General features: G+C 39.5%; 1 protein-coding gene across 1 annotated transcript in view; it reads right to left on the minus strand.

The window, feature by feature from the left end:
• Positions 1-219: 219 nt before the first annotated feature.
• Positions 220-21,747, minus strand: part of LOC111569024 (Na(+)/H(+) exchange regulatory cofactor NHE-RF2) — a 45,424-nt gene continuing 23,896 nt past the window's right edge. Inside the window, exons 3-6 of the mRNA XM_023270956.3 lie at positions 14,041-14,244; positions 6,281-6,434; positions 4,789-4,907; positions 220-4,678 (exon numbers count right to left, since the gene is read on the minus strand). Coding sequence (XP_023126724.2) covers positions 4,517-4,678; positions 4,789-4,907; positions 6,281-6,434; positions 14,041-14,244 — 639 coding nt within the window. The 3' untranslated portion in view covers positions 220-4,516. The remainder of the gene's footprint in view (positions 4,679-4,788; positions 4,908-6,280; positions 6,435-14,040; positions 14,245-21,747) is intronic.

Consider the following 21,747-nt stretch of genomic DNA (forward strand, 5'->3'; position numbering starts at 1 on the left):
CTGCAGTCTGAATGAAAGTGGTATGATGGGAATTCATGACAACAGGCGTCAAGGGGTTAATTAAAGTTGCTCTACATTAGTCAGAGTTGCTCTAAATCAGTTAAAGTTGCTCTAAAGGAGTTAAAGTTGCTCTATATTCGTTAAAGTTGCTTTATATTATTTAAAGTTGCTCTATAACAGTTAAAGTTCCGAGTTGAGAAAAACACGATGACCAAAATGTGATATATTCAAAAACGCCATCGTCACACTTTATTGAAAAATGCAACCTGTATGCTTTTACTGTATTTACAGGAGCCACAGTAGCAGAGAGAGTTGTGCTGTGATTGTCAGAACAAACAGAGCGACAGTGTTCAGAGACTGAGGGCGTGAACGAGTACAAAAAACAACAAAAAAACAAGTTCTCCAATCGTCTTCCTGTAATGCATCATGTGAACACTGCTGGAATGGTGGCGTGTACACCGTCTAAACACACACTGCAGCAGACGTGTGTGAGCATGAGTACGACAGCTGTCCCTGCATGTGGAATAATCCTCCGTAAGCTCCATGGCTCCCACAGTCTCTTTCACCAGATCCTCCAGAGCATCTCTGACCTCAGCCGGCTACTCCGACACTCCCTCCCTCTCCGCCCTGCAGCCCGCCAAAATGCAGAAAAAACTCCCAGCATGCTCTCTGCTCGCAGAACCCTGCAGGCCATTTAGCTTCAGACACATTCTGGCACTTCTTAATTAAAAATAATAGACGTTACTGTAAATACTCTGCTGTGTGCAGGCGTTATATGACAAGGTGTGTTCATGTCTGTGATTTAAATAGAAAGCTAGCAAGAGAAAACAGCAAACGTAGCGCAGCACAAAGACTGGAAACAGGAGGGACCATCTAGGTGTTAAAACGTCTGAGAAAGGTGGAAAAAAGCAAGACTCACATCTTATTCTTAGGTAGAAACACTAATATCCCAGTGTGGGAATGCTGTTTTACAGGTAGAAGTCATGAAAATATCCTCAGAGGTACCAAATTTAAAGTACTGTTTATACAGAATGGCATACTTTGGAATAGTTGGATTATAGTTCATCTGCTGGATCCATACATTTTTATCTTAATCTATAAAATGACATAATTTTTTGCTTATTTTTTGTGTTGCTAAACCAAATCTGTAAATGTAGTGGAGTAACACGTACAATTTGCAGAAAATAGAAATACTCGAGTAAAGTAGTCAAGTAATGGGTCATTCCAGAACTGGAGGACATTTTATATCCCATCCATCAAATTTCAAACAATCCATGTAAAAAAAACTAAAACATACAGTTGTTGTGTAAATATTCTTGTCCTGAGACCAAATCTAAGAAAACTAGGAGAAAAGAACATTTGAAAATATTTTTAAAATACCAAATAAGTTCCCCCTAAAATGCCATTTTTCTCTTGTTCCACCCCCCTGATGATCAGATTGAATCTAAAATAAAACTGTTAAAATTACATTTAAAACTCCTTTTGTTGGTTTTATTTTTTCATTGACGTCTCTTGTAATTGTGGGAACATTTTTTTAATCAACATAATATTTGAAATAACAATTATTATACATGGAACGTGTCCCACAACATGTTAGCAGAACCTGTTGATGTTTTTGTTGTTCTGTCTTGTTTTTGTCATTTTCTGTCTTGTTTCTGTCATTTTGTGTCGTTTTTAGTTTTGTTTTTGTCATTTTTTGTCTTGTTTTTGTCATTTACATCATCAAACAGTTTTCCTAAAGAATGTGTAGAGCAAAGCTATGTCCTCTCTTCTATTTTTCATCTTTTCATCCCATTGTCAGCCTTGATTGAATGTCTCACTCTACCTCATATTATCAGGATCAGACTAATTCTTTGGACTGTTTTCCATCAGTCAGTTTGTCCTCTTGGTCAGCAGTAACAGCAGCTAAATATCTAGCTTCTACTGCTGAGAAAAAGATCACATTAGCATGGATTAGCAACCCTGTTACTGTGATTAGAGTAGGGTTAGCAAACAACACAGAAAACATGGAATAAAAATGCTACCATTGATGTGGAAGCTGAGCCAATGAATACCTATTATTGATGAATATGGAGCAGAAAACTGTAAAAGAGAAGGTTAATTGTTTAAATGTCCTCCAGTTCTGGAATGATCCAAATAACTTTAAACTGTACTTGAATGCAACACTTGTGTTACTTTCCATCACTTCAAATGTCTTGTCTCCAAAACTAATTAAAATGGAAAAATATTATTTAATAAATCCTGAGAGAACTTGGTCGTTGAATTTTGTTCCGTTTTTTTACACAGTAAGACTAGCTGTTTCCCTGTTTACTATCTTCGTGCTAAGCTACGCTAACCTGTTGCTACCGGTCGCTTTATGTTTGCCGTGCAGACATGAGAATCTCATCCATCTTCACGTCTGTCTCAGCAGTGAAAGCAGATGACTGTAGTTCTCAAATATTCCTCCCTCCAGGACACTTTTACCTGCCAAGAAAGCTAGTTTTATCCTTTTGTATTTTATTCCAAAACTGCAAACTTGCTTGTCTAAAATGTTCTGATTTAATCCCTTCCAGTTATTAATAAATGAGTGGTGAAGGTTTAACTGTAGTGTCTATATTCTTGCTACAACAATGTGAAAGATAATTACACAGAAAGTTGGCTGACATTTTCCTTCTCAACATGCTCTCTGCCTTCGCTTAAACAACATCTATTCAAGTCACAGTAAAGTCTGCCTCTCTTTTCCTCCTCTCTTCACAGCCACCTCATACCACAGGGAAGAAATCTTCTAATTATCTAGAGCAGGGGTGTCAAACATGTGGCCCGTGGGCCAAAACCGGCCCTCCAGAGGGTCCAATCCGGCCCGTGGGACGACTTTGTAAAGTGTAAAAATGAAAGACATTTTTGTAATATTTTGTCTTTCGTTTTTTTTGTCTGATTTTTGTTGTTTGTCTTATGTTTTTGTCATTTTGTTTCCTTTTTTGTCTTGCTTGTGTTTTTTGTCTATTTTTTGTCGTTTTGTTTCTCAATTGTTATTTTTTTGTCTAATTTTTGTTGTTTGTCCACTTTTTTGTCACTTTCTAACTTTTTTGTGTAAAACTTTTTGTCTTTTGTGTCGTTTGTCGTTTTGTATCTCATTTTGTTACATTTTGTCTTGTTTTTGTTTTTTGTCTTTTATAGTCTTGACTTTTGTTATTTTGATCATAAAGTAAAATACTACACCGTTCAGTTCCAGATAGCTGTGACTAAATGTTTTGTGTCTTTGTAGACACTCTGTGATCTGGAAGTTGTAATGTGTAAATGATGAACTGAGGCTGAACGTTGTTGAAATTGAATTTCTTTTTCTGAAGAAACTTCAGGTTGTTCATGATGTTTTGTAAAATGATAATTCCTTAAATGTGAACATTTTCAGAATGTACTTTCTTGCACCAAAACAAAGAAAAGATTAGAAGTTGTGGTTATTTATAGGTTATTCTGCTGTGATTTTACTGGTCCGGATCACTTCAGATCACACTGAGCTGAGTGTGGAACCTGAACTAAGAGGAGTTTGACACTCCTGCTCTAGTTTCTTTTCCCAGCCTCACCTGACTTAATCTTTGTTTCTGGGAAATTATGAGACGATGAATGAAGTCTGGATGACGTTTAGTGCCAGAAGAGGTTTCTGTTCGTAGCGTAAGCTTGCCCTCTGCTGCACACATCGAGCCTCGTCCCTCATGCCATTTTTCCCAAGGAAACTTCCTTCTTGTATTTCTGTTTAATAATAATGTTAGTGGTGCCTCCCTGTTGCTGTGCATGTCTGCACCGGAGCACTTAGTGAGAAGAGGTTAGTGGTAATACACTTAAATAACAAGTATTCCTTCTGAATAATGATCTGATGCAGCTCAGTTAATGTAAAGGTACAAATACATGTGGGATAAACGGCCGTCCTCTTCTGTCAGCAGCTATTATTAAATGCTGGAGGTCTCAACTCTTTCACAGTGATCTTCCTGGTCCAAAACTCTCACAATATCCACAATCAATATGGTCACAGTGTCCATAAAACTCTTTAAGATGCAGTCTAAGATGAAGGGATGCTGTTTATTTATATATATATTTTTAAATGATTTTTAAATATAAAAATAGTTGTGGAAATGAGTCTCTATGAGAGGAGAGAATGGGATGATTAAAGGATTATATTGACGGGGATCGAGGCAAATTTGTGAATATTTGTCTGCAGAGTTCCCAGCAGTTCATGTACATTTTTAAGATACTATCCCTTCTGAACAGTTTGATTTTTAGCATTTTAAGCACAGTTTTTTAGTCGTTCAGCACTTTGTGTCATACTCTGAAGGAAGAGGAGCTGCTCAAGTCTTTTTTTTGTCACGCTTGAGTCCAGCAACAAATTATGTTCTGCCATGTGGGTGATTTTTATGCTTTCTTCCAAGAAAAAAAAAAGCACAATCTGTGTCTGAAGAGGGACGTTCTCCAATAGCACAAAGTGGTCCACGCTCAGGGCTCCGTCCTTTGGTCTTTGAAGTGTCTCAGAAAAGAGGGGAACATCTCAGAAATTGCTGAAAAGCTCGTATTTCTTCATCCAGTCCATCTGTGGCGCCTTCTTCTTTTCTTTGGCGTGAACCTTCATCTTTTCTTCTGCCGCTGTGGCGCTCAGAGTCAAACCCATCTCAGCGAACGGGTCCAGCCGGCCGCCCTCGTCGTCGGCCAGCTACATGGGAGATGTTGTTTAAAAAGAAAAGGACAGACACATGAGCGGAGGGCTTTCATGTGGAAGACCAAAGACCAGGAGTAGCAGCAGGCTTGAATGCCGACACCCACCTGCGTGCTGTTGCCGTGGCTGCTGAGGTCGGAGTGCGTGGAGCGGATGGACTGTGTGGTGGAGCTGCCGTTGATCTGAGGGCTGGGAGAGCCGTTGGATATGGAGGGACCATCGTAGTCTGTGACAGCAAACACAGAACCCACAAGATTCCTCATTTACCACATTAAACCACATCTGCACTGGATTTATGATTCATTCAATGTTATGTTCATTCAAAAAATGCTTTTCTTTCAAAAATAAGGACATTCTAATTACCTTGTTTTTGAAAGAAAATATGGACATTATTTATCGTTCAAAAGTAACTTTTGAAGGACAGCGGACATGAATTAGTATAAATAAAGTTGGTCTATATTAGCTAAAGTTGATATTATTAGTGAAAGTTGCTCTACATTAGTTTGAGTTGCTAAAAAATGAGTTAAAGTTGACCTACACTACCGATCAAAAGTTTGGGGTCATCCAGACAATTTCATGTACAGTCTTTACATGCTTATTACTCAAACTGTCATTAAAATCTTACGAAGGACGTTGTAAGTCATCATCAGATATACTCCTCTGGACGTAAAAATCACATTTTGGATTTAATTCAAAAATCAGTGCACAGCAAGCGATATGAAGAAATTTAAAGAGAATTCAATTCAGCTGTGATCAAAAAACTCCTGACAACATTTCTGCTGCACCTATTGCAGCAGGTAGGAGCAGCAACTCTCATGAGTCGGGACTGTGTGTTTTCATGCACCATCAACACCTCATTTTTGTGACAACTTGCAGTTGTGCATTTACCATTCTGCAAATGGCTGCATGATGAGAAGAGTTGGTTCTACAGCAGCTGTATTTGCAGCGGAAGAGCCAGAAATCTCCAAGTTTAAAGAAGGTGCATCAGATCAGGAGTGCATCAAGAGCATGTTTTTTCGGCATCCACAAGGTTGAGCATCGTGAATTTGTTCCTCGACACTGAGTTTTACTCTTGCGCTTAGACATGTTTCAATGAGAAAATTTAGCCCAAACGACCTGAACTGCGGTGCAGTGGCATCTGGGTGCTGTTCACAGCAAAATGAATCATCAGCATAATCATGGCTTCCCATCTAGGGCTTTTTTTGGCTCCCTGTGACGTTTTCCACTCCCCAAAACTGAAATTCAGTTTGAAGATCACAGGTTTGATGGTGCTCACACAAGGACAGTGAATCATGAGGTTTATGAGGTACAAAGCTTTGAACAGGTGAAGACTAAACTTTTTGATTGCACCTCAGAGTTGTTCCTTCAAGTGCATTAACTGTGAAGTCATTATCTCCCAAATAACTCCGCACAATTAATAGTAACAGTAGATAAGTGGTACTGTTTCAGAAATCTTTCTAGAAAAGTTTGGAGTTCTACTTTTGTCTGACAGCTGATCTTTTGCAGTAAACACCATTCCTGGCTCCATAATGAGACATGCTTCCAACCCTTTGTGATTTTAAATTCATACTCAGCCTGAGAGCAGAGCAGCTTTCCCACCTTTGAGATGGTTGACTGTCGGGATCGTTCCCCTCCTCTTGAAGTGTTCGTCTGTTTCTGGATCCACCACCAGCAGCCAGGTCTCATCTCCGCCTTTCTTTATGAAGGCCACCACCTCCGCATGCCGCATGCCCTCGATGTTCACACCATTTACCTGCAGAACACACACACACACACACACACACACACACACACACACACACACACACACACACACACACACACACACACACACACACACACACACACACACACACACAAGTATGACTGATTGTTTTGTAAGCTGCCACGCTATCATGAAAGCCGCCTTAGAGGTTTCAACACAGAACTAAACTTTAAAGCCAGATTTTTACCATTTCTACACACCAAGGACTGATTAATTCACCAATATGTTCTCATAATGCTGCTTTTAATCACAGTCATGCTTTTAATCCTCTGTTCAGATCATAGTTCTCATTCACTGTAAGGGATATATGATGTTGGAAAGGAGCAGCAGTAGATATATGATTAGCTAGCATTAGCATCAGCTGCTCTGCAAACTGTTTATTTTGACCCCAGGATCTGTGAAGATGCTGTTGTCATAAATATATTATACAACATGCACAGATATGAAATCGTTCTTTTACAGAACATAATAAAAGTGCTTGGTGTACTTTACAGTGTGTTAATACAGACGATACTCCTGATACTCTGTCTTCATTAGTCAGAAAAATGCATTACTAGACAGTTAATAAACAATGACTTCCATCATTTTCCCTTTTAAATATCACTCCAACACACTATATGCATCTATATGAAAGATAAATCAGAATTTCTCCCTCCCTAAAATTGGTATCTGCCCCCAATATTTCAATATCTTTTAGGTTAATCTCCTAAATACAACCATAATCAATTGTAAGACCTTATAGCCTTGATGCTAAATGCCCAAAAGGGTGAATAAATGGTTAATAAATGGTCATTTATTTCTTCCTCTAGAGATAAAAAAAAAACCAAACACCAACAAACAAATCATTCTTTTACAGTAAAAATATCTCCAGAATCCCTAATTAATGTAGACTCCCGTTCAAAAGTTTTGGGTCACTTATAAATGTCCTTATTTTTGAAGGAAAAGCAGTTTGTTTCAATGAAGACTCCAAACTTTTGAATGGTGGTGTAGGACAACTTTAACTCATTTAGAGCAACTTTGACTATTACAGAGCAATTTTGACTCGTTTTTGAGCAACTTTAAATAATATATAGCAACTTTAGCACATGAATACAACTGTGAGTTTTCATGGAAAACATTAAATTGTCTGGTTGACCCCAAACCTTTGAACAGTAGTGTACATATTAAGAGTTTATTTCTTCCGTCACTAAGAGCCTGTGTTACCTCGTTCAGCCAGCAGGGGGAGCCATGTAACTACACACTAATTACACACAGCTCTACATGCTTTCCAGAGGGGGGATCTACAGGATGTTGCTCAAACTCTTGTTATGAATCCTGAATTCTTGCAGCTGTGGTTGAGGACAGCTGTGCATGCAGATGTGGCTGCAGCCTGAAGCTCCACTGTGAAACAGACACACAACCAACATGTGCGACCATCTATGACAGCATCGCTCTGCCTCTACACCCAACTGGTGAAACACAACAGCCTGTTATTTTCTGCTCTTATCTAGATGCTGCATATCAACAACTTTGTCTAGACCTCGGCTGCTCGGCAGGCAGCGTCGCACAACGCCGAGTCACTGTTGGTACACCATCAATTATTGACGGCTCTCCTGGCCTCCGGCTGGAGAGCAGGTTTCAGGTGTCGCTGTCCTGAGGGGGAATTTGTTTTAAATTCACTGCTTATGATAAGACAGGTGCAGTAAGCAGGGCAGAGGAGGAGAATGGAGAATATAAGATCATCAAGTTTGCTTTTCCTTTCGTCTGTGAGAAACAGGACTGGAGGTAAACAGGTGCACTTAGAGGGAATTCATGGGAAAAGACAGAAAGGAGGAAATTAAAGGGAAATGAGGCAGAGTGGAAGGAGGGAACATGAAGAAACAGATCAACAGATGGAAAATGTAAACCTCTCATCACCATTTCCATTTCTCCCAGGACAGACTGACAGTTTGATGCAGAGAACAAACATCTTTGTATTTGGCCAAACAACAGGTGTTGTGTCATGTTTCACAGTCTTCACTAACAGAGCATCCCACACCAGACAATACACTCTGTTCTCTGCCCACTGGGACAATTAATACAAGCTGCAGGAGCTCATTTCTCGTGGGACAAAGCTTCAGGGAGCCTCCTGAAGCTGAGTGAAATTCAACCAGTGGAAGTTCTCCATCACGGTTTTGACGTGTGTCCAACCTTGGAATGATCAAAACGAGGAATTTCTAATGCCTGTTTGTCTTTGAGATATTCGTCCAGCAGGTCTGAAGCTGGACAATCACCGGCTAAACTCCAGAGATACTCCTAAACAAGCTGTTACACATAATTCAGCAACTGCACGGTCTGTTTGGCGTCTCAGATTTATTCAGAACCTGATTTTTGGTGGATGAATTAGTGGAAATTTAATGTTCCCAAAACAGTTGTAAATGTTTCCAATGGAGACAGTGAGTGGCACGTTTGCTAACCATGTTTTATGGAGCTCTTTGGCTGAAATAAAGCGTCTCAGTGATTACTATTCATCCTGTAGAGGGCATGGATGCTCATTAAAAACACTTTTCCAGGCCACTATTTGTTGTGTTTATGTTAGATTTCAGGCTGACTAAAGTGTTTAACTTGATGACTGACACTGCCAGTCCACTAACAGCTAACATTCTGGGCTATTTCTTGGATTTTCTTCAGTGTTTTCTCCCTAAAAAACACAACAAAACCTGTGGAGGGCATGGATGCTTGTAAAAATCACCTTTTCAGCACGGAGTTGTATTTCTGCTATATTTCAGTCTGACTAAAATGTTTAACTCGATGACTGACAGTGCAAATCCCAGGACAGCTAAAATTCTGGAAGTTTTTAGGGGTTTCTTTGGTGTTTTGGGCCTAAAAAAACACAACAAAAGCAGTGGAGGACGTGGATGCTGATTAAAAACAGTTCTCCAGCCAGTAGTTGTTGTATTTCTGTTATATTTCAGTCTGACTAAAGTGTTGAACTCACTGACTGACAGTGCCAACCCCACTGTGGTTAATAACTGCCATTCTGGCTGAGCTTTGGAAGGTTTTTTCAGTGTTTTGGGCCTAAAAAACACAACAAAACCAGTGGACAGCATGGACACTGGTTAGAAACACTTTTTCAGCCAGTAGTTGTTGTATTTACATTACAGTGTGACTAAAGTGTTGACTGTCACTGCCAATCCCCAAACAGCTAAAATTCTGGGTTTTATTAGGGTTGTCTTTAATGTCTTGGACATAAAAAACACAACAAAACCTGTAGAGGGCAGAGTTTTGTTCCCCCCCCACATCCTCGCCACTCTCCAAGTATTCCTGGTCTCAGGACGTGTTGTTCTCTGGTGAAAGTACCATTTTAGAAGCTTCTGTCCTTGTGACAGGTTTACTGGCAGAACAATGAGGGGAGCCAGTTGGTTAAAAACCAACTTGTAGTTGTTGTATTCATGTTATATTTCAGTCTGACTAAAGTGTTGAACTCGCTGACTGACACTGCCAATCCCTGAACAGCTAACACTGTGGGCTTTTTTTTTTTTAGGTCTAAAAAAACACACCAGTTCCTGCAGCAGACGGCACAGAAGGGTTAAATGCGTCTTGTTTCGTGATGTGAGTGGGAGACAGTGAACTGATGCAGGTGTCTCATCGCTGTGATGTGGGTTTTCATGAAATTAGCGCTACACCTGGACGAGGTTCACATTTGATCGAGGCTCAGAGAGACGCTGTCGGATGCAGTCAGAGCAGAGACCGATGAGGCGTTCACTGGTGTCAGCGCTTCTGCCAAACTTCGTCAGAAAGCTGAGCTCTCGTCATCGCAGCCTTTAGAGCGCCGGCCGCCGGTACACCTCCAGTGTAATGGGGCGTGGTGAGAGGAAAAGACCAGATCTGTCATGGTTGTTCACCTCTCTAACAAGCTGCTGACAGATAACACAAGCGCTGTCTTGATGCATGGTCAGAGACGGCTGTAAATTATCTGCACACACACACACACACACACACACACACACACACACACACACACACACACACACACACACACACACACACACACACACACACACACACACACACACACACACACCAGCTGACTGTCCTAACAAGGGCTCAGATTTTTTGGTCCGGACTCAGTAAGATAAAGACGTTAAGATGTCCTTTCTAACAGAATCCCAGAGGAAATTAAACATAACTACAGTCCAAACCTTTATGCAAACAGCCAACACGTTTCTTTTCTGCAGTAAAACTCCTTTAATTAACTGAATGTGGCCTGATAATGTCTTGAGGACCATCATTTGTGTTTACATGCAGACTTATATGAGACTCCACTGAGATCTCAGGGAGGTGGAGGCCATTTACTGCCTCCAGTGACCTGCTACAGGAAGTTCCCACAAACTCTCACAAACCATCCAATGTTCCCGTCAAGCATCAGTGCTTTCTAATGATAAATGTGTCACTGAAATGGAAAAAAACAACAATGTTGCCTCTTACAGACTTGTATTTTGATGCACAACTGCATGTCTGCTTGGTAACCTGGTCCCAGTTCACATGAGCCCAACTAGAAACAGTCATAAACCTGTAAAACTGCAAACTGTGATAGTCACATTCTGATTTAATAGAACAAGATATAATGTATTCATTAATGCACTTTAATCCTTACCAGTTTTAATGCTAAGCTAAGCTAACTGTGTCTACTTTCTCATCTGACTATTGATGAAAAAGGCAGCGTGCTCAGAGAAAATCTTTAAATTTGTTGTTTTTTCTGTATATTTTTGGAGGATCGTACCTTTAGTTAATTTAATTTCCATACTTAATAACACTGGAGGATCTTAGCCTAAATAGTCTGTCAGGTAAAGTTGCATTTTATATCATTTTTGCAGGTATTTCTTGCTAATATTAATTATAAATTCACACAATAAATAACGCTGTAGATTAATGCATAATGCTGGTTTTATTTCTCTACTGGAAAAGCATTTTGGCGCAGCAGCCTTTGCTCTAAATGTTCTGTATAAATAATGGCAACTAGACTTGATTTCTCTGCAAAATATCTTGTAAAAATAGAATGTTTTTAACAGGCCACTTGAGCATTGGACTCCTACTGCACCAAAGCAGCAAATTAAAAAGCATTTTCAAAACAGATGCTGAACTGCAATATGGTGCATGACTTATTTTATTCTCAGGAAAAACCAATGTGATGCATGTGTGCTTTGAATTGTCTTTTCGTGTACAAACTGCTACTAATTAATAAAAACTTGATGCATAAATAGTCTAAAACATGCAAACCCATCAGGATGTTGCTTTACATTTAGGGCATTATAAATTATGGTTGCTTAACCTTTCCATGAGTTGCTGCTTTGGAGTCTGGTCTAGAGCCAGTTGGGACGAAGGTCATGGGAATGAAGGGTGAAGACGGAGTGTTTAGATGACGTTTCTGCAGCGTTTTACATCTTCTCTGTCTGCTGTGCTCTTTCTTTGCTATCTAGTGCACTCTGTCCCTGTTTCTATGTGTAATACAGAGAAAAGAAAAGACATGCATACTGTTTTCCTTCCCTCCTACACCTTGCATCTCCTGTCAGACCTGGAGATCAAACTGGTTTCCAGCTGACCCACTTCTCCCCAGAGACCAGCCTCTTCTGTCTCTGACTGAGTCCAGGCTCCAGGTCCTGTTATCCTCAAAAACACACCAGTGTGACGTCTGCCATCTTAATTACAGCTGTGCTAGTGCATCTGGAGGGGGTCAAATCTGCGTTAGATCAGAGGTAAAGTAAACTGTTGCAAACTTGGCTCGTTTTCTGCAGCGTCAGGTCCAAACTCTCCCGGTAGCTTTATTTTAAATAGCAACTCGTGATAAATCTATGAATGTTTTAATGTCTTTCATGATAAATTTTAATATATTTTTGTTGGGTGGGGTTAGTTTGATAAAACGGCACACGCTTTGTGTAAAAATAGACACATTTAAAGACATTAGTTCCTGCAGAGTAATGACATCTGTCAGCTCCTAGTGATGATGGAAAAGGGTGAGAATGTGTTCAACATACCGAGAAGCACGTCAGTGATTTATTTAGAGGTAAGAAGTTATAGATGGTTGTGTGGAAATATGAGCTTATGTGCAGAACCAGGAGTGTTTTTAGAAAGACACTGACTGAAGATACAGAAGAAGAAGCTGGAAGATGAGGGATTTTCTTCACACCTTGTCAAAGGAACCCCTCCACAACATGCACCAGACTAAACCGGTATCAGCAGCCACCTCATTGTGTTGTCTAATGTGTCAACCAAGTGCATGTATTCAAAAAAACCCTCCAGCAATCCCCACTTAATATCCTGTACTTTTCTGACCCAGATTCCATTCAGCTTATCAACACTGCCGAGGAGAGTCTTTATTCACCTCCTGAACTTCTCACACATAAAAAAGGCTGGAAGTTCCACTCGATTGTCGTCCTAATTGACACATTTGTCAAGTGTTTTACGACCACGGCTCTGTGGGAGTACGAGTGGAGGCTGGAAACGCCCACATGACAGTTATTTGAGCTCCGAAATCTCGTTTAGCTGGTTGAAAACTCACTACACCACAATTTTTAACTAACATTTCTCACTAAAGCACCAAAAACTGTGTAATTATACTGAGTGTAAACACCGTATGTGCTGTAAGAAAGCTTTGAAAGCTAAATTGTATGTTTTCACTCACATCCAGCATCCATACTGACGTGTTTCCCAATGTGGTGAAAGTATGTTTAATCAGCATTTATCACTGCTAAAGAGACCTTTTCCTGCTGCAGCACCAGCTGACTGCAAAGCTGCATGTTCAAAAGTTTAGAGTCACTTAGAAATGTCCTTATTTTTGAAAGAAAGGCAGTTTTTTTCAATGAATATACCATTAAATGAATGATAAATCCAGTGTAGACATTGTTAATGTGGTAAATGACTATTGTAGCTGGAAACAGCTGATTTTTAATGGAATATCTCCATAGAGGTACAGAGGAACATTTCCAGCAACCATCACTCCTGTGTTCTAATGCTACATTGTGTTAGCTAATGGTGCTGAAAGGCTAATTGATGATTAGAAAACCCTTGTGCAGTTATGTTAGCACATGGATAAAAGTGAGAGTTTTCATGGAAAACATGGAATTTTCTGGATGACCCCAAACTTTTAAAAAGTCAACGTATTTGGATTTGTACCTTTAGTTCAATTCATTTTCTGCCATTTATACTCACCATAAGTACTTTATATCTGTAAATTTAACTGACAGTAAAATATCTAAACTAAAATGAGCTATTTTTTCATGGTTGTCAATAATATTTTCACCATTTATGCAAATAAAAAAGACAAAATTCCACAATGTAATTTGCAGATTATCCCTAATTTCAGGGACAAATATTATGACGTAAATTGTGATTCTGTTCCTGTCTGAATAATGCATCCCAAATATTAGTATACACACAGAAACGGGATGAAAAACAATGCAACCTCAGTTTACCGCCTTAAATACTGGAATTATAGAGTTCCAGAGCTGAATCCACACCTCACTGACACTGTTGACAAAACTGAACTTTTAGCTTTAAAATGTAGAATTTCCTGCAGGATTATTGTATTATATGTTCCAAAATCCACAGAGACTCTATTTAAATGCATCTTTCCCACCTCGATGAGTCTGTCTTGTGGTCGGAGCCCGGCGTGGTCTGCAGGTGATCCGGGATCCAGGGATCGGATGTACTGTCCGGGCCTCGAGCGCTCGCTGTGGAGGTTGAAGCCGTAGCCCGTCTCAGACCGGACCAGGTGGCAGAGACGTGGGACGAGTTCAGAGACGGGGGCCTGGATGTTAGTTTCTACCGGGGTGACGGCCTCCTGGAAGACAGTCAGAGAAGCTTTATGTGTTTACTGTTGGATGCTGGGCAGAAATCATAATTATTTTTGCTTTGATAATGGGGATGTTTTTCTGCACAGTTTTTTTTATCCATATGAACAGCTGGTGTTTTGGTCCAGTCTAATAATAATAATAATTATTATAATCTAATAATATTTTTTTTATATAGCACAATTAAGAGCAGCGTTAAGAAAGTGCTTTGACAGTTAAAACCCATAACCTGAACCCATATCTGGAGTGTATTTCTGGAGATTCTGAACATAGATTCTGGACAATTTCTGAGACATTCTGAACATTTTTTGTAATTTTTGGTGACGTCAAACACTAAACTCTCAAACTGGTTTCTGGCTCAGATGCTTTTGAGGGTGAAAATATTAAAATTCTCAGGTCTGAAGGCATGAAATTCTCAAAATTTCTTTTTTTTTATAGATGCTTTAATATGACAAAGTGTCATACTGTACATGGTTAGTTTTAGTGACAATAAGTGGTCTTCTGATGTAGATTTTCAGAGGCCAATGCCAATGTACCTCATTAAAGAGGCTGAACCTAAAGGAACATGTGCATTATTTGTTTCCTGAAGTAGATCAGCACTGTGTATTGTGTGCTTATTTTAAATTTTTACAAAATTCATCAGTCGAAAACTCAACTTTGTAGGAAAAAACCCCATAAATGCTTGAAAAATAAGTTTTAGTGCACAAAACAATCACATTTATTAGTAGATAGAAGAATTACTCTGATAAATCTATTGACATTTGACATTAAACTACCGTTTCACTTCATGTTGTATGTTTATGTTATTACACAACTGTGCAGATATACCTTTGCTCATATGCACCATGGAAATCAGTTACCTGCTGTAGCCACCGTAGCCCCTGTTAGCTGCCCAAGATGATCTTAAAATGGAACTTAATCAGCTCATCAACCGGTCTATCAATAAACGATGTCATCAAATACTGATTTTTAAATCGTTATATAAAGTTAGACAGCTGTAGTTCAACATTGGAATACAGATGTACAATTGAATTGTACGTGAAGCATAAATAGTGTAAATAAAATCATCTATTAGTTCCTGATGAGCCTCAGCTGGGGTTTGGTTAATAGAGAACATACGCTTCATAATAACCCTCTCTGAGCATCGATTAAACCCCTAAAACCTCATCTCTGTGTATCAAAGTTACATATTTCTAAGGTTTTTCCCATTGAAACATTCTCTTCCTGCCTTGGAATGTGCAGATCTACGGCTACACAATGCCATGTTGTGATACTGGACTAATTCAGCCACACATGTTTGAACCAGAAACCAATTCTAAAGAAGGATGATGACAGAAGTCCCACTCTGCAGGATTGGTTCCTTATGTTTGCTGTGTGTGAGACCCTGTAAGCCAGACAGTTTTAAAGCTGGAACTCCTCAGCCACGGTGCTGACTGCTTATTCGACTCATGACGTGTCTCCTAGCGTGTTAAAAACACCATATGGAGATGCTAACAAGGTAGAAAAAGGTCTTTAAATGGAGCAGCATGTGTAAAAAAGAAGAGGCTGTGATGGTTTCCAGGTATCTGAGTCACTGCGGTCAACATGATGAACGTTGTGCTCAGATAAACGTGGGTGATAAACGAACACTTTAATGCATGATGACAACAAGGACTGTAACTTAACTAAGTAACATTGATTGCGCTATAATATGAATAGTTCTGTCGCATTGCTTGTGAATCATTCTTTGCAGCTCATCAGTTCTCCATCACTCTGTGCCGTCGTTCAGTGTGATTAGAATAGAGAGTGTTTCATTCTGGACTGAATCGGTCATTTGCAGCCTGAGTGAAGACATTTATAGAACCTGTATAATTGAGCTCGACGGTGTGATCACGCTGATTCCACCGCCTACACCAGGGAACAAATGTGCAGCAAGAGAGAGGGATGACATTTAGTGGTCAGCACTGTAACCTCAGCTGATGTTAGCAGACAAGTAGAGGATCCTTCTAGAACTGGAAGACATTTGGGCTTCAGAATGTCTGAAAAATAAACCTTCTCTTTTACAGTTTTCTGCTCCATAATAATATGAGGTAGAGAGAGACATTCAATCAAGGCTGACAATGGGATGAAAAGATGAAAAATAGAAGAGAGGACATAGCTTTGCTCTACACATTCTTTAGGAACACTGTTGGATGATGGAAATGACAAAAACAAGACAGAAAATGACAAAAACAAGAAACAAAACGACCAAAATGAAACAAAAAAATGACAAAACAACAGAAACAAGACACAAAACGAAAAAAACAAGACAAAATGACAAACGAGACACAAAATCACAGAAACGAGACAAAATGAGAGAAACGAGACACAATATGACAAAAACAAGACATAAAACAACTAAAACAAGAAACAAAATGACAAAAACGAGACACAAAATGACAGAAAGAGACATAAAACGACAAAAACAAGACATAAAACGACAAAAAAAGACACAAAATGACAAAAACAAGACACAAAACGACAGAAACAATGTGGATTATTGTAAATTCGACGGGTCTGGACTGACCCTGGAGCAGGTGTTGGATCTCCAGTGGTATTACACAACATGAGCAGCGTATTGTTTCCACTGTGAATGTGAAGCTAACACAACGGTCCAGCTTGTGCCGGCTATAAATACATATGGAGCATGTGGGCAGGGTGAGAGAGACACAAAGGTAGAGTGGTGTGTTGGTGACTTATTTCCCTGAATTCCATCTCCCCTTCCTGAGCATTTACTGCAAATGCATTTTTCAAATAATGACCGAGCCTCAATCGTCCCTCAGAAATATCACAACATGTCATTTCATTTATATAATTCTCATGAACGCGTGCGGATCCTGGAGAGGAAGCGCCTGGCTGGGCAGCAGGGCTGGATCTTCCAAGGGAGAGAAAAATATATTTAAAACTAAAAACAAGGATCTGGGTGAGGGAGAGGAGGGAGGGAATAGATGAGGAAGGAGAAAGTGCGTAGGAGGGATTGAAAATTAGATGCAGCGAGAGGCTTGAGAAAGGAGACAAGCAACAGGAGAAACACAGCAGACAGACAAACAGATAAACAGAGAGACGGAACGCTGAGGAAAATCAGACGTTTCCAGTAAGAGACGGACAAGTGGTGGAACTCCTCTAACATAAACAGTGAGAGGAGCACAGCTGGGAGTCATTATGTGGGGAGACTGCCTCTCCACCCCACCAATCACCCCCCGGGGCTGCTGCCATCTCCTAAAGTCCGTGTCCTCGACACATTTAAGACACTTCACATTTACTTTAATCCTCTCTGATGTGGGTTTGATCGAGTTAACTGTGTCGGTTTGCTGCAGGCCTGAACGTCACCACTTTGAAAGCATTAATCTGCACTGATGCTGGACAACAGTGCAAAAGCTGAGACTCCGATGTGAAACATTTTAAGGTTTAAGACAGGGATGTCAAACAAGTGGCCTGCGGGCCAAAACCGGCCTTCCAGAGGGTCCAATTGGGCCGACTTTGTAAAGAGTAAAAATTCCAGAGAAGACATTAACTGCATAATGTAAATCTGTAAAACTATAAATTTAAAATAATTTCTAGACCATGAAAAGTTGTTTTACCATAAAGTAAAATACTAGATTGTTCATTGTTCTTTTGTCATTTTGTGTCAGATTTTTGCAATATTTGGTCTTATTGTTTTTTGTCTGACTTTTGTCATGTCTCACATTTTTGTCATTTTGTTTCTCGTTTCTGTTGTTTTGTGTGTCTTTATTTGTTTTGTGTTGTTTTTGTCATTTTGTGTTTCCTTTTCGTCTCACTTGTGTTGTTAGTATTATTTTTGTCATTTTGTTTCTTGCTTTTGGCATTTTTTGTCTAGTTTTTGTCAATTTTTTTGTCGCTTTCCAACTTTTTTGTCTAATTTTCCCTTTTTTGTTTTGTTTCATGTCATTTGTCTCATTTTTTGCCAATTTGTTTCTCACTTTTATAATATTTTGTCTTGCTTTTGTTTTTTTTGTCTGTTTTAAAGTAAAATACTACATCATTCAGTTCCACATAGCTGTGACTAAATGTTTTGTGTCTTTGTAGACACTCTGTGATCTGGAAGTTGTAATGTGTAAATGATAAACTGAGGCATAATAATGTTGAAACCTAACTTATTTTTCTTCAGAAATTTCAGGTTGTTCATAATGTTTTGGAAAAAGATAATTCTTTAAATGTGAACATTTTCAGAATGTACTTTTTTGCACTAAAACAAAGGAAACATTTGTAGTTGTGGTTATGTATAGGTTATTATGCTGTGATTTTACTGGTCCGGATCACTGGAGATCAAACTGGGCTGAATGTGGAACCTGAACTAAGATGTGACTCCTCTGATTTAAGAGGCTTGCAGGACCTGAAGTCACCACACCGACCTCAGATCATCACATGAAGAGTGGCCACCGTGTTTGTTTGAACTGCGGGTGTTGAAACCTTGGCGGTTTTTGGGAAAAATATTTTGATGAGCGAGAGAACAGTTACATGTACAGTTTTCCCCTTTTGTCAGCAAATTAGCTTGTCATCAGGAAAACCTTCGGTTATCAGCGTTGGACATTTTTGCAGAACAGAGTCCCTGATGGGGGGAGAAGCAGCAGGAACTGCTGGGAAAACACTGAATAATCCACATTTTGTTCCACGCGCTGGCTCAAAATAAGCTCAAATGGAAAATCCTGCAACAAATCAGGCTGCTTTTCTATAACGAAGTAATATGGAATATTTCACACCCACTGCAGAACATTATGGAGTTTTACTTTCACCAACACACACTCATGCTCTGACCCCTGACTGAGAGGATGTGCAGTCAAAGGGACAAGTGCCATCCCATGAATTCCATCAGCTTCCTGCCACAATCGGCTTTTGTTTGGTGGGTTTCTGTGAGTACATGTGGGGGAGAGAACCGTGCACACACAGGACTTGTGTTCGCCGCTGTGGTTGGATTGACTGAAAATTAAACTGCAGATGTTTCTTTAGCTTGATCTGTAACATCACAGCTTTAAACTGAATTTAAGACGCATTCTGATTTAATACAAAGCTACAGCCAGCAGCTACTCAGGTTAGCTTAGCACTGAGATGAGAAAGAATGACAAACACCCATCCATATGTAACAAAACTCACCTGTTATCACAGCTAGAGATCACTGATTACTACTTATACCTGCCTTGTTTAATCTGTACAAAACCGGCAGTATATCGATGTCAGTTTACCATTTTATAGCATAAGGACAAGAACATTTAATACCTGACTATTTCTTAGCTGGAAACGATAACTTAGTGTATTTTAATGGTTACACCAAGCTAAAAAAAAAAAAAAACAGTCCTTCATGCTACTGAAGCTGCAACCTCTGGAGCTGAAAAAAGCCGCAGTTCCCCGAATGACCACTTGAAGCAGCCACTGAAAGCAACTCAAACCCAATAGACCCCCATGTTAAAATCTTCAACTTTACAGCAGAAATATACACATTTCCAGCCAGAAACAGTGGCTTAAGTTATATAAAGTTATATAAAAAGAGTTCACATTATATTTACTGCAACTTTTGCTCTGATGCCAAGTGGAAGATGCAGCTTATATACTGTATATGGCAACACACTGTGGTCATCATTAACACTGTAATACAAAGATTACTAACATTTAGTCATTATTCTCAGCACTAGTACAAAACAGCAGGTATTACAACAGTATAGTTCATAGTAGCAATCATTTTTAGCAATGAAAACATCATGCACAGAGAGATAAAAGTTGATACCTGATAGTTTAAGTCATAAAATTACACCAAAGTGTGCCTGAAGTGGAGAGCTATTTCCATACAATCCATAATATCACATTAGATAACTGTATGGGAATGAATATTTATCAAACTCACTTATTTTAATTGCATTAAGAGTTACAATTCTGCCTAATTAAGGGCATGGCTGCTTTAATTGACAGGTGGGTGCTGCTGCAGGAGATTCAATGGCCCAGAGATGTTTACATGGATCCTCTCAGCTCGACTCCTGCTCCACCTTTTGGCTCAACTTTGGATTAACTGGGAAGTTATGTGGAGTCATGCCCGGCCTAGATGGTGATGTCAGTATCCAGCTTCAAAACCCGCTGAGCTCAGAAAAACTTTGGGTGACGTTTGTTCATCTTATTCAGTCCATTACGCTGCTTTCTTGTGAAACAGTAAAATGTCTTTCTTTCTTCATCTATGTAGAAATTAAACAGGACATAATACATCAATTAGTCGCTGTAGAGCTGCAGGTATTTTGATACCTTCAGGTGGTGGCAGCCAAGCCGTTTCCCCTGTTTCCAGTCTTAATGCCAACAACTGTAGCCTGATATTTAACAGACAGATGTTTGTATGTAGTTTATCTTCCTATCTATGTCACCACCTGAAAGTAAATAAGTGGAATTTTCTCCAATTCATTTAAGGCTCTACTATTTATTCATCATTAATCTTCAAAAACAAGCTTTTTCCCCCACATTTATACAACATTACTGTCATTATTGTGTGTTATATGCTGTGTTTTATATCACAGATTCTATGTGGAAGGATGATTCAGTTCATGCAGGAATTGAAGGAAGTGGGTTGAACTGAAGTTTTATTATAAATGCGGCCCACGTTGTGTAAATGTGTGTGTGTGTATCTGTGCATTGTGTTTGATGTATGGCTGCAGACGCGATGTTTAATTTGTGCGTCTGATGCTTGTGCATATTTCCCTTCCCTGAAGCTGGCAGCGGCGTTGGCAGGTGATGAAATTAGATCGGCCTTGTTGAATAATTGAGCGGCGTCCTCCTGAGATGGACGGATGATGACCGCTGTTAACCCGTTCACAGCCAAGGATCACTGGCTCACTGCTGCTGCACAATGCACTGAAGTGTGTTCGGGCACGCATGTGTGTGCTGTTATAGTTGACCCGGGTTTGCTACAAAGACACTTTAAATCCAGTGTGTTAGTGTGTGTGTGTGTGTGTGTGTGTGTGTGTGTGCGTGTGTGTGTGCACGTATGACCTTTTGTGAACAAACCTCTGACTTACATGCTTCCTGTCGCAGATTATTGTAAACATACCCTACTGTTCAAAAGTTTAGGGTCACTTAGAAATGTCCTTATTTTTTAAGGAAAAGCTGTTTGTTTCAATGAAGATAACATTAAATGAATGATAAATCCAGTGTAGACATTGTTAATGTGGTAAATGACTATTGTAGCTGGAAACAGCTGATTTTTAATGGAATATCTCCATAGAGGTACAGAGGAACATTTCCAGCAACCATCACTCCTGTGTTCTAATGCTACATTGTGTTAGTTAATGGTGTTGAAAGGCTCATTGATGATTAGAAAACCCTTGTGCAGTTATGTTAGTACATGGATAAAAGTGGGAATTTTCATGGAAAACATGGAATTGTCTTTGAACGGTGGTGTATATCACCACTCTAATACATCAGTCAAGCTCCCTGTGAAAAGAATTTGAAAAGAATGCTGTTTCTCCTGCTGAATTTGGTTT

The sequence above is a fragment of the Amphiprion ocellaris genome, chromosome 19 (assembly GCF_022539595.1).
Source record: "Amphiprion ocellaris isolate individual 3 ecotype Okinawa chromosome 19, ASM2253959v1, whole genome shotgun sequence".
Lineage (NCBI taxonomy): Eukaryota > Metazoa > Chordata > Actinopteri > Pomacentridae > Amphiprion > Amphiprion ocellaris.